General features: G+C 40.3%; 1 protein-coding gene across 2 annotated transcripts in view; it reads left to right on the forward strand.

The window, feature by feature from the left end:
- Positions 1-21584, forward strand: part of LOC139723348 (uncharacterized) — a 60845-nt gene extending 39261 nt beyond the window's left edge. For both annotated transcript variants that reach the window (XM_071634608.1, XM_071634616.1), the window contains exons 5-8: positions 11785-11950; positions 17317-17548; positions 18499-18743; positions 19892-21584. In XM_071634608.1, coding sequence (XP_071490709.1) covers positions 11785-11950; positions 17317-17548; positions 18499-18743; positions 19892-20064 — 816 coding nt within the window. In that variant the 3' untranslated portion in view covers positions 20065-21584. The remainder of the gene's footprint in view (positions 1-11784; positions 11951-17316; positions 17549-18498; positions 18744-19891) is intronic.
- The last annotated feature ends 498 nt before the right edge of the window (positions 21585-22082 follow it).

Here is a 22082-nt window from a genome sequence, read left to right on the forward strand (position 1 = left end):
TGAATTTCTGGGTAGAGCATACATTGTACATATATCTTCCCTGTCTTCAGTCTCATGCTTAAATCCACTCACAGGTTGAAAGAAATCCAGTGAGAGAGTGTTTATGCCTTCTTCTCTTCTTTTTTACGTTTTGCTTGTGTAATCATTTATTTTCTGGCAATACATATCCCAGATCCCGATCGCCCTTTAGGGCAGTTTTCATATAGACTTTCTCTGGAAGATTACATTTTGTATGTTTTACTACTTGTTCAGGAAATGAAAAAAACAAAAAGCAATAAACGAGACAAATCTATGATTTGCCATCCCTGTTTGTGGATGTAAGCCAGAACTCTTCTTCGAATACTTTTTTAGTTTGCCTAATGAGGAAAAGAAAAATCCCAGTGCTTACAACTTGTTATATAGTCTGGCCTGGGATATAACATTGTGATCTGTTCGTGGAAGAAGTTCTGGGTTAACCTTACATCCACCTTCCCCTCGAGTTCCAGACTGCAGCATGGTATGAAAATCACTGCCACTTTTGTTATCATAGTGAGAGCAAGAAGGGCTTTAGTGCAATGTGACAGTTACGTTGGTGCCTTTCTGCTAGTCACCTTACATTTGGATAGTTACCTACATCAAAGGAAGAGACTTTAGCTCTGACATTGCACTGTATTTGTTTTTTAGAGACATTGAAGACGAACCTTCCCTTGAACATTTCACATGCATTGATGTAGGGACTCCTTGTTTTGCGGTGAGATTCCGAGATAGGGATTGTGGGTGAGTCAATAATTCGGAGGTGCTCACCTTTGGGGCCGACGGGACCGAGCTAGCTAGGTATGAATCAGGCGGCGGGGTCTGAGGGGGAAGTCTTCACTTCTAACCATCATGTGCCTATTGAAAAACAGGAAACACACCAAAGCCCTGTTTTCCGACCTGCTGCCAGAGAAGTTTGGGCAGCTGCTTACACCCCTCCCCCTTCTCCCTCCAGTCACACATACACACCCATCTTCCTCTCCTCCAAGTAGGCTAAAGGGGGGTTGGGCTTTGCCTGTCAGAGAGCTTTAGGCAGTATAGCAGGCACTCCCTTCTCTCAATGTAATGCCCCCTTTCACACCTGCCAATTTCCAAAGACTGTAACCTAAAAAATGTTGTCATTTGGAAATATCTATGTCAGGGCATTACAAATTACGATGTATGACCATTGAAATTTTGCACATTGCATATTTTCCCTGCAAACTACAGGTAAAGTTTAAAGAATCGTACCCCAGTCATTAATGTTTGGACGATTTTGTGGCAATTTTTATGACAATTTTGAAATTTTCACACTCGGTGTAAATAGACATCCTGTAGAATTCTGCTGTTGGAATAGCACTCCCCTCTGAGTTCAGTTGAAACATTGATTAAAGGACAAGTTCACCTTCATAAACATAAGGATTGAGAGAATGTAGCAATATTAGTAGAACACATCATTGAAAGTTTGAGGAAAATCAGACAATCTGTTCAAAAGTTATGAATTTTTGAAGTTTTTGTACAGTACCCACTGGATGAGAAGACTACTGCAGTGTATGAATAACTTAGATGTCACATGCGTACACAAATATAAGGAAAATATAAAGAGAATTTCACAAAATTCCATCTTTTGAAAAAAGTACACATTCCCCTGACTCGTTACCGACAAATGTTATGGGTAATATTATTCCCCCTGCCTTTAGAAAGAGGCAAGTCAAGTGCTCTTTTATTATGCGAAAAAAGTGAAAATATGTTGAATTTTCTTTTACATTTTCTTTATACTGTGGTACGCATATGACTCACAACCTGTAGTAGTCTCCTCATCCAGCGGTTCCAACACAAAAATTTAAAAAATTCACAACTTTTGCATCGATTGTCCAATTTTTCTCAAACTTTCACTGATGTGTTCTACTAATATTGTTGCATTTTCTCAATCCATATGTTTATGAAGGTGAACTTGTCCTTTAAACCCTGAATTGAAATTTGAGTTACCTTCTGTACCCCCTGAGTACCTCCAAATGGTTTTAAAGCAACTGAAAGGGGGAACTGTCATATGGTAAGTTCTACCATGGAAACTCTGTGAAATCACACAAGGTGCGTGTTTATCAATTCTGGCCCTAGTGGTAGCATGCCCTTGTTGTTGAAGACACTCTTTGCCTTTGTGATTTTCATAATTTTCATAAAGAATCATTGCCTTCTGATTTGACAGGTAGGTGGAGAGAACAAAATTGTCGCCAATCTTTTGATTGATGGGGGGGGGGGAGAGGAAGAGGGGAGGTGTGAGGGGCAAAGAAGAGGGACAAGGAAGAGGGGAAGTGGGAGGGGCGAGGAAGAGGGGAGGTGGGAGGGGCAGAAGGGTAGAGAAGGTTTGACAGGTGACCAATAGATTGAGTTGGTCCAAAATGGGTATAAAATAAGTAGACTACTTCCTCTATTACCTGAGTTTTCGAGACCTTCGCAATTACTTACCGCAGACATCAAAATTACTGACAGAAGGACGTTGCTACTGCCGTCTGAGCTTGAATGCCTTTTGAATGCAGCAAGACTCTTCCTACAAAAGGATCAGCTCAGATTTTTAGGACCTCTTGGAGTAAGAAATGCCATGCCATGGTCATGTTGGAGTTCAATTCCTCTCCACATTGAAATTGAATTAATCCTCTGTGTGCTTTGAGTGCTGGTAGGCACAGAAAACTCTGTATCACTGTTTACACTTCCGAAAATCTCCAGCACTGTACGGGTTAATGTACTAGATAAAATCAGAAGCAGAGAATGGTAGGCATTTCTTTATGATGAGACATAAAATGAGAAAGTTATCAACATTTCAGAGCTTCACAGCAAAAAGTGACAGTAATTAGAACCACTCACACAAATTAGAAGAAGCAGTGATGTCATCTGTCGCCTCACAACTCATAATACTAGTATGTGCATGAAAATTACGAAAACCATACTTTTGAGCAATAATCTGTGATGTTAGTTACTGCAACCCTTTTGCCCTCAAATTCATCATTGCCTGGTTTTTGCAAAACTGCAATAATTTAGTGTGGAAGGTACAACTCATACTTACTGACCTTAATACACAAAAATGGAAATTTAATAAAGATATTTCTAGGCCCCCTACATGTTAAAGAGACTTAGATTGTACGGTGATAAGATTATCACCTCTTCCAGTTGCATAATTTATGTAGGCCTAGTTGTTTTATCGTAAATCATAGCTGAAATTTTGAGATTACATAGATTATGTTTCTTGTGATTTAATATCTCATGTTGATTAAGCTGGTCTACTGTTTAGTAGGTCACTGTGAATATTGAGTTAAGTTTCACTGTAATGCAGCACATGAAATTTAATAATGAAAGCCATAAATGTACAACTCATTTAACCCCCAGTGTTTAGTTTTTCTCGCTTTTGCTTCTGCCCTGTTCATCTTTTCTACCATGATTGAATACAAAATGATATAGTTATTCCAGATCCTCCTGTAGAATCACAGAATATGTATTCAGTCAACAAAAGCAAATAAATTATGTTTACCAAGCAGTTACCCCAATTTATAATATACCCAGTAATAAATGAAGTCACCATCTTTTTTTTTTTAATGGGGGGAGGGGATGGGTGGCTGTTAGAGTTTGTAGACCCCTGGTCTTCTATACAATTGTGTATGAGAGAAAGGTTTTTCTGAAGCAATAGCACACTGCATTATCAGCAACAGTATTTGCATTTGAATGAAATGATATGAGTGCCTTGAAATATGACTATATTCCATCTTGTTAGGAGTTTGGTTGAGGGCATTTTTTTTTTCTTAAGAGGAAGATGCCCTGTCATTAATTCCTGTCTCATAGTCAGCTGGGGCCCCAAAGAATGGTTTTGTACCTAAAGATTCCCTCCCTCATCCCTTTGGCTTTGTCCGCATCCCATCTAAACTTCCTCCCACCCCACTTGCCCCACCCCTTCCCTTCCCTTCTCTGCCCCACCCCTTCCTTTCTCCACCTTATGGACCATGGACCTGCAACATTGTAGGTCCACGCTCTTTCTATATCATCTGTTATGTGCAGTATCTTCAGTTCTATACCTTCATGTATCAATCAGGTTGTTTGCACGATGACCCATTTCTCCTAAGTATCCGTTCATCTAAAGCTTTCTTTATCAATTACTTTGCAGGCCACAAGAGAATAACAGGTGTAGTCATGCATTAAGAATTTATAATCCGATGCTGGCCTCAAAGCCACTCTGTATCCCCCCCCCCCCCCACAAAAGAAAGAAAGAAAAGAAAACCCAGAATAGCAAAACAAAGCACAGACACTAGCATACCTTCAATTTCTGTTGTTTGTATACCGTGTTAATCATTAATATGTTTGTCCTTGTGCTTTTCTTCTATCTAAAACTTCAGGAATTCCCCCAAGTTCCCCCACCCCGCCCCTGATATGTGCCTCTATTGGTCAGTACATAGAAAGCCCAAGTGGATAAGATGAGTGCGATTATCCACTGCCACAGATAGTGTCTAGTGATTCAGACCTCTGAAGATCAGGGGACACCAGTAGGCTCCCTCTAGTGACCACACTGTAGTATTACACTTCTTCCTTTAGAACTTCCAAGATTGGATTAACAAATCCAACTGCCAGTTTTAAAGTCCTGAGAGGGGGTTTTATCGGGTCTGAAGCAGCAAAATGCTTATGATTTAAAGTACAAGCATACTCTTTGTAGGCATATAGAGACCAAAGTTCCAGGTCTGTTTGGTGTATGTGTGCCAAGTGTAGTGAATTGCTGAATGCCATGCATGAGATACATGTATCTTACAAGACACCTTTGCTCAACAAGTCATTTCTGCCCCCGCAGATGTAAGACATGTGTTTGCTGCCCTCTGGTGTTGCCTGTACACCCATTGCCGAGGGAGAAAGCATCATTGAATGGAAATTCCTAATTCTTGGCAGCATCTGCAGATACTTGTATAGGGTGTGAGGTACAGTTGGGACAGATATGTGCAGTGAAGAATAATCCATTTGTTTAGGAGGTTTCAAACAGTTTGACTGAAATGTGTGAATGCTAGATATGAGCATGTAGAGCTTGGACTTTGAATGTTCAAGTAAGAGAATAAGGAAATAAAAAGACAAGGTAGCCTTTCAGGAATGAATTTTCCATCTTTACATCCTACATTTTGTCAATTTTAACCCTTGCCAAGTCTCGGTAAATAACATGTAAATCCATGAAACTTACCTTGCATTTTCATCTCCTTTAAAGAGTATCTTTTTACTCAGAAAGAAAAAAAAATGTTTCATCATTGGTCTCTCACCACCCCAATGATAACGCTCACTTGATTAATAGACCTTCCATCTACGGACCTAATAGATGAAACTCTGGCGTAGACTTGGCAATCACAATTAGGGACATGCATGTGTGGCTATAGCTTGGCAATGTGCTGGTGCAATTCTCTGAATGATTTGACACCCACCACCACAGCCATTAGTGTACATAATGCAACACAACATTCGCATTCAATTGATTATGTTTTGCCACAGTCCAATAACGTGGAAACAGGCAAAGCAGAATTGCATATATTTAGACCTATGGAATCAGTGGTACTTGGTCAGAATCAATGTCATTGTGTTGACAGAATTGTAATGAACAGGGCATTCACATTGGGGAATGTATGTTTTAATCCTCTTCGCTTTCATTGTGAAATTTACTTTTCAGGGTGAAGACATTCCCATATTAGGCAACACTTAGTTGTTGATTTTGGGCAGCCAGATGCCCATAGTTGTGGATACAGGGCAATCATGTAGAGAAAATGAAAGTAATGTGCTGAAACTGTCATCATAGACAATTTTGATGCATAAGCATCACGATATCAAATAGTGGATACTTTATAAAACCTTGGTTCTGTTGACGGTTCATGAGGTAAGGGAATACAGTTTGAGAGGATCGGTCAACATTAGAAGCTGATGGTATGCAGAGATATTTGTGTAATATTGCCTCACAGTTTAAACACTTCAAAAAAATATAACCTGCATGTGTCATATTGCGCGGGGAAGACACACACAAATGGTGTGCAATAAAGCAGTGTGTGCACCAGCTTTTAAAGCTCAATGTCCGCGTGATTGATGATACTCTTTTTTTTCTTCTTCTTTTTCTTTGTGAGACATTATATGAAATGGGTAGGGCATGTATGCATTGTGCATGAACAATAGAACTCAAAGCCTGTAGTCTACAATCATAGTTGCATTGGAATGTATCATTGTAAAAAACCTGAAGGAATACATGCTGTGTGCCCAGGCGCAATATACTTTTGAACCCTGCACTGTTACTGTGCATCAGTGCGTTGTTGTGTGTGTTAATTTGAATGCCCAAACAGATATCCTTATTTGTATGCCATTTTTAAGCAGTTTGCATACTGTTGAGATGGCAGCAGCATCACGAGTTAATGATGCAGCAGAAAATTGTTGTGTTTCAGTAAGGAACTTCTTTTTCTTGTATGAGCGACAACAAGAGAGAAAGGGGGTGGTATACAGTAGGGTAGCAAGGATTTTGTCAAGGGAAGATGGGGGGGGGGGGGGGGAGGGGGAGATGGAGGGATGGGCTCACACCCCTGACAGATGCTGTAACTAGAAGCAGAAAGTGGGAGAGGATAGGTTACGTATGAATAGCTGAGGGGGGGGGGGGGGGACAGTTTCTATATTGATGGAGTATATAATTTTTGATGGTGGCAGACTAACCAAATACGTACTCCACAGCACGCTGCACACACCCAGAACCAAGCCCTGCCCTACTCCGACTATGTACTTCCTACCCTGGTTATACGTGGTAGGCATAATGAATTGATTGATGTCCCCGTTCGTCCTTCCCCTGCATAAGTCCGTTCATGAGTGTCGCCATGGCGACGGGGGTGCAGCTTTGTGTACAGCATAGCTTCTGATCACATGCGCCTATCTTTTTGCTGTGCATGCATAATTTATTGTGCCGTTCCACGCAGTCCTCTTCCGTGTTTCCAAAACAATTACTGCATAATGCACGGCTTGTTAGCCAGCATTTTTTCACTCCCGTTTTTAGGTAAGATGTATTAAAGATAGCATGTAGCATCAGGAAGGAAGTAGGGCCTACAATATGAAAATACAATATGAATTTTACCTTCTAGTTTAATACTGTCTTAAACAGGTGATTTCCTTACAAAGAAAGGCTCAGAAACAACACAGACTGTACATAGCAGCATTTTTACATATACAAAGCAGACTTGTAGTGTTACAAAATGATGTTAACAAGTACAATTCAAGATTAAACAATGTCATATTCATAAACACAGCAACGTTTAAATGAGGCAGCACTCTAGAAGTCTTGCTGCTGCAAATTACCATGTACCCCAAATTCTATTTAGTTTATACACAAATTTCATTTGTTGCTCTTTAAATAGCTGCATGTTTAGTATTAGCTAGTAGACAGTTCCCCATTTGGAGAGTCACCATTTATAATAATGCTGATATCATCTGAATGCATGAAGGTGGTTGATACATTTTAACTTGTTAAACAAACAAAAAAATCCCTGATGTGTACATTGCAGGTAAATTGAAATCACAGTGATTTGAGCCTAGAGGTGAATTTGAAACAAGCTGTCACAAATTACATAAACACTGTCCCTGTGAACTTGAAAAGGAAACATGACCTCAAGTTTGCTTCATGCACAACAATTATGTGATCCATGGCTTCCCCTTTGCTACTTCCTCTATGCCTGATTATCCGCTAATCAGACAGCACAGATTTTTTTTTTTTTTTTTTTTTTTTGGCCACATTCATAATGACGAATGTCTACAATGGGCCTTATTTGCAACTGTTAGTCATTCAATCATGCATGGTCAACTAGCTAATATTTTTTTAGGATGAACCAGAGTTCTGGTACCTTCTGTAGGTACACTGCATTGACACTGCATTGACTGCTGGCTAGTCTTGCTTCCAGACTGCTCACCATTATTTTTTCCCCCAATGCTTGCCTGGAGCTACAACCATGATGACTGTGCAACAGTGACGTGATTGCCCATTGATGACATATTCCTAAAACAAGAGAGAAATATGTCAGGAAACAATTGTTGCACTGATATCTACTCAGAAAGTTGTTACACTTCATTGTCAAGTGAACTGAAGATGTTGGCAACATGATGGGAAAGAAAGAGAGCTTGGAGAAGGCCAATAAAAAAATCTGTAAAATATATGCCACATAGTTCTGAAACTTGTGAAATATCACGTCTGCCCCTTTATTTCAGCGCTGGGAGTAAAGATAGGTTGAGAGAAGATTTGTTTTTAGGTTAGGGTGCAATACAGTCTGTAGGCATTCAGTAAATAGAAGAATTGATACACATATTTGATTATTCAAGGAGTATGGAGTAACACGTGGCGTAATGTGACGACAGTGTTGTCAAGAGAGACAAACACAGTTTAAACAGGTAGCCATAAATAGGTGGAGGAGATTGGGTGAGGGATTCTACGTGACAGCTTTAATTAAGATAGATCGCCTGTAAACACCTGCTGTGTTTACTATTTACAGACAGCTTTGACTGTGACAATTTAGCCAGACAGACAAACGTCGGAAATGGGTCCAGCTATGGCTGCCCTCCCCTTTGCGTGATACATGATCAACCCAAACAAGAAGGAGGTCACCACGACATAAACCAAAATGAGTAATTGGGAATCTTCCACCTACAGGTGAAATGGCGCATTCCTTTGCGTCCCCTGCTGTCGAGAGGAGGGGGGAGGGGGGCATGCATGCACCCATTTCCTACCATGGTGTGCAGCAAGTGCAGCAGCGGCCCTTCGCCAGGGGTTGGGCCGCGTGCAAACATACTTGCCTTGGCCCGAGCCGCGCCATATCCGCCTGTTTGCCAACTTTGAGGGCGTGGACCCGAGCACACCTCTTGATGTAGCAAACTGTACACAGCCCTGTTGAGTGCGTGTCTGAGTACTATCAGAACACTTCTCTCTTTTTGTTTTCAAATTAAAGGACAAACTCCCTATGCATGCCAGTTTGTTTTCTTTTATTGTGATTATGTTCATACAATATGATACTTTCAAATTTGCTTGTTGTGTCCATATCCTATCTTTTTTTTTTCTCCAGATCACATAAAAAGTTGAAGTTTCCGAAAAGGAAAATGTTTGTGTTGTTTGAAAATGTTAGGTGTCCATAATTGTGTACTTGATGTTTTGCTTTGAAAGATTCCTTTCAAACATCTTTTGGGTTTGAGTTCTGTTGTCATACAAAAATGCAATTCCTTCAGCCCAATAGTATTTTGTAGATCAGTTGTGGTGTTCACTGTAATGGAAAGAAAGGTACAAGTTGATGATAAGTGAATACAAACCTTCAATTTGAAACAGACTTTGCTGTCAGAGTGAACAAAACTGATTCCCCCTACAACCCAGGGTCTCATACGCAGTTTGCAGCAATTATTTGCACTCCGTACAATAAAACACGAACTGAATTTAACGTAACCTATGAACTGATTTTAATGTGACCTTTGAACTGTTTACCTATAAGTGTGTAGAGTATGCACAGCCTTTATAGCCAAGCTCAGAAATTGATAGTGCAGCTGAGATAGATGGTGGGGATAGGCCTATACTTTTGCATGTTGAATATAATCCCATTTTGATTATCAGTGTGTCAATCAAATACATAATGTGATTATCCTGTAGGCAGTGTCAAGCTAGTATCCAGTGCCATCTTATGTGGGAGTATTTTCATTTTCAGAAACATTCAGCTTTTGACATTGTTTAAATCCACATCATGCTGAGCACCTGTGCATGTTGACCCTGTGAAAACGACAACAACTAGAATAACTACAAAAAAATCCTAGGATAAGAAGGGGCTTAGACATGAGAGAATGTCACTTTTAACCCATTGAGGACTGGCAGATTTTGCTTCAACACGCATTTCCCATAGACACGTCCTGAGTATACTCAGGACTCGTCTTCAAGGGGTTAACAAATCACAACAACAGTAACGCTCTGAGGCCATGACCGAGGCACATCCAAGTAAAACGACACACAAATAGTGTTGACATTTTTCTGCCCGAGCAGTGTTGGTAGAAATACCACCCTATTTCAGCCCCTTTGAAGTAAACATAAGTGGTGAAACTTACATTGAAACTATGGGTATATAAATGAGTTGGGTGGTGCCGTGAAAGCACGAGTGGAGGCATACCTGGGATGCATTTCATGGAGCAGTTTGGTCGGATATTTTTCTGACAAACTGTTACAAGCTACTGAAATCCTTGCATCTGATTGGCTGAGAGCAAATTTGTGCGACAACTTTGTCGGACAAAATGCTTCATGAAATGCCCCCCAGGGGACCGTTTCATGAAACTTTTTGTCGGTGATTTACACTGACAACTGTTAAAAGCTACTGAAATCCTTGCGTCTGATTGGCTGATAGCAAATTTGTCGGTGAAAACCTGCGACGAACTCGTTGATGAAACGCCCCCCTGGTCTCAAAGAGACGTCCGACAGGGTCCATTTATCACTGTCTTGCGTCTGGGGTTTGCCTCTGGGAAATTTTCTGCATTTTTCTCCTCATTTTCCAGACAACAAAGGGAGAACTTAACCATGTGAAGCAGAAAGATAGGCATGATATAACTCACTTCACCCCTTCATATCAACATGTGAAATGGATGGGTATCCCATGGTTGACATACCTCAATATCTTTTGGTGAAGGAGAGGTTAGAATGAGGTGATGTAAAAGCTTCAATGATTTTTATGCCCTTGCATTCTTTTAGCTGTCAGACAAAAGGTCTGTGACCTTTTAGGCAAACAAGTTGAAACAAAAAGATTACTGCTGACTCATACCAACTTTAAGTATACCCAGACAAATCACAAAATTTGTGGTGTGTAACATTGTGCATACTTCTTTCAGCTACTCTGTAAGCGAATATTGTGGTTGGGGAAAAGTCTGTAGTGCCATCTGTTCTGTGAGTTTCTGTCCTGCCCCCAAGATGTGAAAATAAGAGTGATTTTTAACCTAAGTTTGTTGTCTGCTCTTCATTACTTTGAAAACTGTTGGCAATTTTGGTTCACTGGCCCAGTGCTAACCAAAGGTAACCTTTGAAATACTCTAGAGGAATTAAGAAGAAAATTCAATTTCTTCCTCTTTTTTTTTTGGGGGGGGGGGGGGTGGCGATGGAGGCATTATGGAATCTTAGCAAAGCAGGGAAAACCCCAGATGATTTTTGCAGTGAGATGCATGAAACAAAACAATGGTAAAAGACACACACACACACACAAAGAAACACATACATGTACATTCATGCATACCACCACAGACACAAACAAACACAAACTCACCCGGATGGACTGCTAGCTTCCTGACTTTTGTGCAGCCAAATATCGTCTCTTTGTATCTTTTAGGTTTTCTCACTTCCTCATTGTACTTAAAGTATCTTATTTTTGTAGAGTATGATAAGGCCACATATGATTTTGCATTTTACTTTAAAGCCCTTTTTTATGCAAACTTGATTTATTTTAGTATGAGGGGAATTTTTGCATTTATTGTACCTTGTCAGCCTGGCTTTCACCTCAAGTTCATTTGCACAAAAGTTTTAGCCACAGGAAAATGGAGGGGAAAAAGCATAAAGAGGCGTTTACACGAGAGACAAAGAAAAGATACAGCTGAAAGGGAAATGGTTGAAGCATATGATTTTTGGTAGCGGTGGGGGTAGAGTTATCAGTAGTGTGAATCACCCGTCATTAGGAATAGGCCAGAAATGAGTCAGCCTTCCTGATCTCTCTCTCTCTCTCTCTCTCACACAAACTCTCTCTCTTTCTCTCGTTCTCACAGGAGTACACATCCTCGTCCCCACCGCCTCTAATCGACGATGGTGAGCCCTATCAGACCGAGCCCGTCGACCTGTCCATGCATCGGAAGCGGTCCACGTCCCAGCCAGAGAGCAATAAGGCCTCGATATACCCCGTCAAGGCCCTCAAGTCCTACCATCCTGTCGACAGTAAGTGACGGCGGCAGCGCAGAACTTTTTCATGGAAACACTCACTGTCTTTTCCTAGTGGTAGAACCCCTCTTGTTACAAGCACTTCCCCGTTTAAGTGCTGAATTTCACCTATTGATAGTAGCTGGCATTAACCAAAATGTGCCAAGTATTACATTAACCCCCCCTAATATGCCCATGGGAACATTCTGGGACTATCCCTTTGTGACTCTTTTCCAGGAATGCTTTGATGTCTTACAGTCATGTTGGAATGAAAATTAAAAAAAAACCAAAAAACAACAACAACTATGCACGATGATGTCATTACATTTTATAATAGGCAGCTATGTAATATCATACTATAATTTTGCAGGTAGGTTTCTGTCATTTCAAGCCATGAACACACTTTTTATCATTTTCTCTGAGAGCATATATGTGGTACATGGCAAAAGAAATTTCATAAAGTAGTGGAAAATGACGGGGGGGGGGGGAGTTGGAGGTAGGGATGGGGTCTTAATAAAAGGCAGGCACAATGACAATGAATGGGAACATACAATTTATACAGTTAACACCACACAGTATTCAACACTACCCCTTTTCTTTGTAGCCAGTCAAGTGTTACCTGTAACCAACTTCAAACGTGGGACGGGTGTCTATTCTCAGTTGGCCACATTTCCTTATTGATCAAGTTTGTGATAATCCAGTGACTTCCACAGAGAATATTTTGTGCGCTTCCTGGCAACAAAACTGCCAATGTTCAGATTCATCAGCACGAGTGAAGTATTCCTCACATAACAACGGAATTCTGTGAATCCTTGGCGTGGGAAGCAAAATGGTTTGGCCACCAAAGTACAATGAACGAGTGGTGGGCGGGCCTTTGTGGGTGGAGTCGCAAATGAGTTAATACAAAATAATATAGTGTTTTTTTTGCAGAATTATTAAATCGAGTTATGCATGAAATATCTTTGTTATGAAACCCTTATAAATCACCCAGATGAGATATATAAGATTATATTTTAATTAGAGAGATAAGCACCATTTTGTTTTGTATTTTCAGGGAATTGATTCTTCAAAGATAGTGGATTGGGACAAAAAGGCTGCAATATTTGATTTGTTTTTTTCTGTTGTGTTTTTTTTTTTCATCGTGTGGAGTCTCTGGAATGAGAATCTATTGAGGATCACAGCAAGTTATTTACATAGTATACATAATTTACATAGTAGCCCTATAAATGCGCTCGTATATTCACATTAACACCTTGCAGAATGAATTAAGACACAAATACCATACACACAAGATATTAAGGGGAGTGGTTAAAGGGATGGTACAGTATTGGTGGAGATGAGAATTGGGCTTTTAACTTTTTGCGAGATATCAAGAAAACACTTATGATATAGTACAGAGCATACCATTTTAAGAGGTATTCAAAGTTTATTTGATGAAAATTAAGTTTGGAATGACTGAAACAGCCAAAAACAAAGTAAAACAAAGCGATCGTAAAGAAGTGTGGGTCCCCCACTTCAGAATTGCTCTGTTTTGGATATCTCAGCCATTTCAAAACCAATTTTCATCAAATAAACATTGACTTCCTCATAGAATTACATGCTCTTTCACATTTCATAAGAGGTTTCTCATTATCTCACCAAAAAAATGTTAGAAACCGGAAATTAGGTCTCAACCATAACTATACGATCCCATTAAAGATTGGGGATATATGTGATTGTACATTGCTCTGTTCTCTTCACAATTGAACTTCGGGATACCAGTCAATAGTTTATGTGGCCCTTTTGATATGTTGAGAGTGCTTTGCTCTTGTCGATATCCTGCTCTCGCTAGCAGTATTTACGGAAATCACACTTCAAGAAATTTGATACACATCCGAAGGCATGAAATGACCATGGCTTAATTTTTTCAGTATGACAAGGTAAGGACATTAGTGTATAGAAATACGATCAGGAAGTCAGAAGAGTGCAGGTATATTGTTGACAGGCTGTCTGGCTATCCGCACAAGAGAAAATATCATACTTCATAATATGTAGTTGCGCACCAAAGAACATATAGCAAAAGAGTCTATGTAAACATTTGATAAAATGCGGAGTGGATTCCTGCTGATCTTGCAAGTTTAGAGAGTGGCATATGACTGGTGTTATGTGCTGTGCAGTTATAAACCTTTAGGCTGCGTTCACATAGAAGTATACTATTCGGGTATTCGGGCTCGTTTTTCGAGGGCACGCGAATAGCTTGAATCGAACGATAGGATTTCCTCACACCGGTTCACATAGGAGGGCACTATTCGAAAGTACCGAATACCTGCGAAAAGTATAGCAAAGTGGGAATTGAGCTTGTTCGATTTTCTTGCAGCGTATACCATCCCTCGTTTCTGAAATAATGACAATTTTGGTCTGGATTTGCCCGTTATCAAAAATAAGCATGTAGACTGACATTCTGATGCAATTTAGAAATTGTGAATTAGATTTGCTGCGATGTAGGAGGAAGAAATCCTCACTACATGGGATGGTGAGTTGACGGTGCGGGTGATGGTGTATTCGGTGCTCGAATAGCGAATAGCGAATAGCGAATACCGAATACCGAATACCGAAACTTCTATGTGAACGCAGCCTTAGAGTACATTCAAATTATGTGTTGTGTATATGTGAGATTTCCATTCCTGTAGATACAATGTGGGCACACACACACACACACACACACACACACACAAAAGAATAAGAAAAATTTGTAAATAGGCATATTTCCTGCAATTGAGCTAAATGTGGTGTATTCAGTATTGCTCTAACAGAGAAACCAAAGTAAGGGAAGGCACAACAGATATTAACAGCTGTACCAGGTGATATCATGTATACATGCAATGGAAACCTTGCTGTAAATAATGTAGGGCATTGGCAGAGGTCAAATGTGATATTAGCCAACACTAGGTGGCAGCAGAGACAATGCCTTGATGTGACACTTTGATACACAGCATGGACAAACCTAGTCACGATACTGTAAAACCAGAAATGTTCACATGCATTTTGATTTTGCGAATTTCACAGTAGCCGAGATTTGCAAAATTAAAATGCACGCAAAAGTTCTTGTCTGTACAAAATGCATTGAATGCCAGTGGCAATGCAAGAAAATGTCATGCCATGAAAAAAGGCTGTTGGCTCCCAGTCTTGAAAATTTTCATGCCGTGAAAACATCTTGCTTTACAGTATGGAAAAGAAATTGTGACTATGATATGTCTACAACTTTGGTGTCAATGCCTGAATATGTGTGATTTTTAGATACTGTAGCTCTAACAGATCAGTATGATCGCGAAGAGCTGTTGAGGATAGGGTATGTAAATGTGCACATCAAATGCTTTTTTTTTCTATTTTTATGTTGTATTAAATCACACAAAATCACATTATTTACACACAATTGGCAACAATTTGAGAGAAAAAAAAAACACTAAGAGAAACATTTGGGATAATCATATACATAGCAACTCTTAACCTATGGAGACACCAGGGTAACTACCTTCCATGGTGACTACATGACACATAATTATTATTTAAACTCCTATGATTTATGAACATGACATACACTGCATGTAATACATTTTGAGTGCACTGATAGAGAGGTAGTACATGTATCAAGGTACTGTCACTAGCAGCATGAATCTTGATAAGTACACTGACCATCAACAGAGTTTATCTACATGTATCAAAAATCAAACCTCCATGTGCACACCATATGCTCTTATTGGGGCATATGACTTGTGATCAAAGTCCTATAGGAAGCTTGAAGTTGCTTGTTGTGTGAAGCATAATTTTGCTTTTCGAATGCACCTCCCGCGTGTCGGCAAGACTACTCAAAATAATTATCCGCATTTGGTCCATTAGCAATATCATCAAGTTAAAAAGAAAAAAAAAAAAAGGTGACAAGACAATGCCACAAGAGAAGACATGAAATAGAAAAATCATTTTATTTTTATCTTCGTAATACCCAGATAGTGATTTAACATATGTGAGATATTGACGGCTTTGTCTTGACACAATTTGTACTCTTTTATATAAGGGATTTTTTTAAGGTATAGCTATGAATGTTATATTATCATTATTCATGGTTGCATAAATCTGCAACACTGGGTGCATCTGAACTGGGGTATTGGTTAGGATGGTCCATGGGCTATGCTTGTTCAGATAACTTTGCCCAATGCCTGGCAGTTCTGCCAGGTGCATCCAGTATCAAAGTATTTTTGTGTTACTGCCATGATTAATTATTTTTATCTCAGTTTTTGGTTTTATTGTATGTTTTCTGCAAAACAGAATAATAGTGATACAGGGGAAACTCGGTATAACGAACACTGCTATAACGAGATATCGGTTATAACGAGGAAATTTTCTCGGTCCCAAATGTCCTTCCACAGAAGTCTATGTAAAATGCTACTCTTATAGCGAGATCGGCTATAACGAAATAACTGCTATAACGAGATAAATTTTGTGACTTCCAAACAAAGAAAAACATAGTAAATCAAACCTGCTATAGCGAGGTAAAGCAAAATGCCTTCGGTAAAGCTTTACTTCGCCTGTGCTATCATCTTCCGAGATTGTAATTCTTGATGCGCCAAAAACTGTCTTGTACACACATAATCATTTTCTTCAGTGCACTCCAGCTAGCACTGCATGTTGTACGTGTGAAGTGTGTGTGTGCACGCACATACCTGTAGAAAATGTGGTGGGACGGCCATATGTATACATGACATCATCATGACGTTTAGCAGGTGTGAGGCAATCTGATGCTGTGATTGGCCTTCTAGTTAGGGAATTCCCCGTCTTCACACACAATTACACGCATTCATAATGTACATACAGAATGTATCACATACACACACAGCATTATGCAGACCATATTCAAGCTTTCCACACAACACACACCCATACGATAACCACATACCAATCCACAGACGATCTTGATACAATCGCAAGCTACATAAAGTTACAAATTCAAACATCTACAATTAACAAGAAACACATTCTTGATATTGGATTTCCTTGGCGAAAAACATCTTCTTACCCATAAAGGTGAGTAATTCCCTCACACACAATATCAAGTTATCAGTATTGATTGAAATATGATGGGTAGTCCCACATGTGCAAATTAATGTCTTTATTTTATGCCTTCTTTTATGCCTACTGATATAACGAGATATCGGCTATAACGAGGAAAATGACTCGGTCCCGACCATCTCGTTATATCGAGTTTCCACTGTAATACACTTTGTAAACACATAACTGATGAAATTGACCCCAATTTGAGATAGATATTGAATGCAATCGCGATGTACACCTTCATATTCATGTCCTGCTGGCCTGTTTTTCAGTACTTCTGTTCTATTTTGTTGCGGCAGGCAATGGTGCGCTAGACTTGAAGAAGCATTCGGCGGCTACCCTCAACATCCCCTCACCGGTCCTCAGACACAATGGCCGCCGCAACGAGGCCGACGACATCAGGATAGCTGAGGAGCAAGAGGATGAGGAGGAAGAGGAGGAGGAGGATGACGCTGACCAACCCAATGTCAGCCTCGAGAGCATCGAGAGAACCGGCGCTGGCGCCCTCATCAAAATCACCAGAGCAGCTGAGTAAGCAGATGTCTTTGAGATACAGAGAAAGAGCAAGACACTAGATCGAGGCTTTCTATGACAGAAAGCGAGAAACATATCTTAAATCGATAAGCATTTGGAGACTGCTGACCTCTGCCAAACAGCTCTTTTCTGCCCACATTCACATATTATGCTGAAAATGGCCCATTTCCTACTGATAAAGAATCCTTTCCAGTGTTATAGAAAGAGAGAAACATATCTTAAACTAGAAAAGCATTCGAAGAGTGCAGACCTCTGCCCTATTTCTTAATGTTAAAGAATCCTTTCTAGTGTCTCTACCTTTTAGCTTCTTGCTGTGTTCGGGATCACCACCAAAATCTCATCATCCGTTCCTTGTGTCATGTCATCTAGTTTTCCTGAAATTTGCATTCGAATCTGTTCATGACTGTTTTAGATATTTTACAAACAGACAAACCAATGCCCACAAAAACACAGCATCCATGTATGAAGAATGATATAAAGAAAATATATAGAAAAAGTTAGAAAAATTTCATTTTTGTGTTTGTGTGAAAAAAACATACTCCTCATACTTGTTACTGACACATGTAAGGCTATTAAAATACTATTCCCCCTGCCTTTTGAAAGGGGTAAGTCAAGTGCTCTTGACAATCACAGTATTTGCAAACCACTCCACACTTCTGTAAATGTGGAAAATTTTTAGCTGAGTTTTTTTTTTTTTTTACCTGACCAGGTAAGTTGATTTTTGTGTGTTTTTCATCCCATGGGATCAAAATATGAAATAGTATTACATGTACAGTGTAACAAGCAAAATAGTCATGTGCTTTATTTTTGTGCAAGTTTCATGTCATGTGAAATGTGTGAAAGATTCCACACAACAAAAATGTATATTTTTACAGTATATTTACATGGTTCCATTCATCCAGTCCTTGCCACTGTTGTAAGCCCTTTTTTTCTTTCACAACCAACAGCAGTCTCATCGCAGACAACCTGGCCCGGTCGTGGCAGACCAGTCACCACCAGGCCGCTCCGGGCGGCCGGAGGCCACGGATGGCCCTCGCCGGCCACGTGGCCGACCCCAACCTACCTCTCAGCCTGCAGACGGTCGTCATGGAGAACGGCAAGCGGCGCCGGGTCCACCAGTGCGACTTTGACGGCTGCAACAAGGTCTACACGAAGAGCTCCCACCTGAAGGCCCACAGAAGAACGCACACGGGTGAGCTTGTATTCTTATGCCATGATTGTAGAGAGTTTGGGGTGCAGTGTGCATCAACAACAGTAGATGGTCGACCCATCCAAATTTTATGCCACAAGACTGCTTAGCTCCATTCCTCTGTGAACTCACCCAAGAAAGAATACCCAACAGTCCTTACAGGGGAGTACTGCTCATGCTGTACCTCAAATTATGACAGATCAGATTATATCATTTCATCATGACAGAACAAAAATAAACAAAAAACAACTTTGAACCACCCTCCACAAACACACACATACACACACACGTCTCACCTCCAGACTGACAGAGAGCCCTTTTTATTCCACTGAAACATTTTTTTTCACCTTCTTCCTGTATAAATGTGAAGTTTTTGATTTGATTAGTACCACGAGCACAAGTGGGTACTAGAAAGTCCTGAAATTATTCAACCTCCAGTATCTGTATACATACAGCAAATTTAACAAAAGTGAATTAGTGCTGGAATATTCACATTATTTGATGATGTTCACATCTGCCGGAAGTGAACTTTGTTGTGCTGGAATAATGGGCCCAGAAGCATGTTACCTGCTTCCTTTGTATACGGCAGATTATGTATGACTTTATTGCATTGATATGATAAATCAGTTTTACAGTTATCCCAGCTGTTTTTGTTTGCAATCAGTTTTGAAGTTGAAATGCATTTATGTTCAAATAATGCACAGGTCTGAGTGCATCAGTAGGAATTGTGTGCACAAGATAAATATGGAATTGTTTAACCCATGAGGGGCTGCAAAGTGGGTTTAGACTAGATTCCATAGTTCACACATGCACAGTACTCCTACTGACACATGAGGAGATGTGTGCATCAATTGTTTTATAGAACAGGGGACATTCTCTTTTTTTTTTAAAGAAAAATCCATTCTTCTCTATAATGTGTCTAGTAATGACCAATGCATGGCAAATTAATACTGGATGCATGGCTAGCTATCTCTTGCTAAGTGCACAAAGTCTTGCTATAAGTGCGCAGTGGTATATACATAGTGGCTGTCATCTGTGATGGTAATGATTATTTGATATCAAACATGAGGCTAGAGCTCTAACCCAAGGAAATTGTATACCGGTAGATTTTCTCAACCTGTTCTCTCTTCCATGTTATGCTTTACCTGCAGGTGAAAAGCCTTACAAATGTCAGTGGGAAGGCTGCGGGTGGAGCTTTGCCCGCTCGGACGAACTCACCAGACACTATCGCAAGCACACGGGTGACAAGCCCTTCAAGTGTCCGCACTGCGAGAGGGCGTTCTCGCGATCCGACCACCTCTCCCTCCACATGAAGAGGCACTGATCGGGTTCCGCACGCGTTCACTCCACCGCGCTTTACCTTTTTTCTGTCCACTACCGCATGGCGGGGCAAACTTGCCCCGTTGGTACGAGGTCCTTTTCCACAGCTTTGCTGCTTTGAAGTTGTGCGGGCTCAACCACGGCCCCTGAAAACTTGTCTCCATTCCACGCATTGGTATTGGTGTCTTCACCAGGCAGACATCAGTGGATTATTATTGGAGATTATAAAGGACTTTGATCCCCTTTGAGGCTTTGTGTGTGCATCTCAGGGTAGAATGGAGTGTGTAGTGTGTGCTTGCAGAGGCAAACTCAACTCAATGAATGTCTCCAAGCAAGAAACCCACCTCCCAACTCAACACTTTTTGTGAGGTGGGCACCAATTTTAGCACACGATGGCTCTAGTATCTCTGAATATCTTTTGTTTCGGAGGTCCAGTTTGTACGTATGGGCCATTGCACTGCCGACTTGACCACGCAAGAAGAATTTTGTGTCGCTGGACGTCTGCAAGTGGTCAGTGAAACAATGAGCATGCTGTTACAGTGTGAGCCAAACTCTAGTGTGTGCAAGTATGTGGCAGTGAATTTGAGTGTTTGTGTTTGTGTTTTGGTTTTTTTTTTGTACCACCATCACTTATCTTTGCAGAGTTTAGAGTAAGTGTGTATTGTCTTGTTAAACGGAATCGAGGGACGCAGAGCAGTATAGTCAGAGAGTCTAGCTCAAACTCTTGTATGGATCAGGCAGGTGTAGCCCACAACAGAGTCCCTGTTTTTGTTGGTAGTAAGGTATCATGGATGGTTTAAGGGTATCACATCACTTGCCGTACCCTTTGTCTCAAGGCATTTATCAAAGGTGAATTGAATTAAAAGTGTCAGTGTATATTCTAGCTGATATTTACTCACAATTATATTTCCTCTGTATTGATCCAAGCCATCAAGAGGTCTTGAGACTATGCAATTGCTGCCAGTTGATGAAATTGTATAAATGCTTCAACATTTTTTGAAGGTTATTAGTATGAGGTGCAACAATGATTGAACATTACTCTACACGTAGCTTAAACCTACTCTCATCCATTATCATTATTCCTAGCCTACACGTGTACCATCCACTTTTTGCATTTCATTGAGAAATATCTCGTCTGTATAGTGAATAACATGTTTTTTAGCACAGATTCAGTGAGTTGGTTGCTCGCCTGGATTTGCTTTTACGCTATGTTTACTTGAAGAGTACCTACATCAGAAGTGGCATTGTGGTGACTTCTCTCCAGGTTGGATATGATTACCTCAATTAGCTGGCCAGAAATATGCTGATTTTGTACCTCCTACACTGTAATTGCCCTTTGTAGTACCTATTCGCAGTTTCATTCAAATCTAGTAGTCACAGTAACAGACAGCAAGTTCATTTGATTGCCGATTCACACAGTAAATTTTTAGTCATAGTCAAAGCCTCAGGCCAATTACGATGTGGAAAGATTGTTTTGATGGGGAACATGCAGCATGGTGTATATGTTGTGCTCTGAAAGGCTAGGGTTGGGACATTTTCGTGTTGCAATCACTGTTGATGTTGGCAGAAAATTTGAGAGTTTGTCTACAAGTCGTGACATTTACCATCTTTCTTTTTGCAAAAGAAATGCCAAGATTTTTTGGCATTTGGGATGTCTTGGGGAAAAGTCTCGCAGCTGCATTTCCCAAATCTGGAACCAATCATTATGGGGCCAATGCAATTCTGTGCACAGAAATAGTGCCGATAGAGGACAGTTTGCGCCATGAAATGAGTTTGCGCACTGGGCAACAAGCTTTTGCGTGCAAAGCAAAATGATTTTGCTTTGTTTCTTGTGTTTTGGGCAAGTGTATACCGTATGCTTCTTGTGTGAAGACCAACTCGATACTGTAACGTTTGCCCAGTGTACATGTGGTATGATAAAATATTGCTTACTATGTGAATTGCTGTGTGAACTCATTGTTGACATGTTTATGTAATACGTATTGTTTAGCAGTGGTGACTATGTATCTTCTTTGTTGTTGT

Source organism: Diadema antillarum, unplaced genomic scaffold, assembly GCF_040938485.1.
Source record: "Diadema antillarum isolate AM-2024a unplaced genomic scaffold, OU_Dant_1.0 scf00000014, whole genome shotgun sequence".
Classification (NCBI taxonomy): Eukaryota; Metazoa; Echinodermata; class Echinoidea; order Diadematoida; family Diadematidae; genus Diadema; species Diadema antillarum.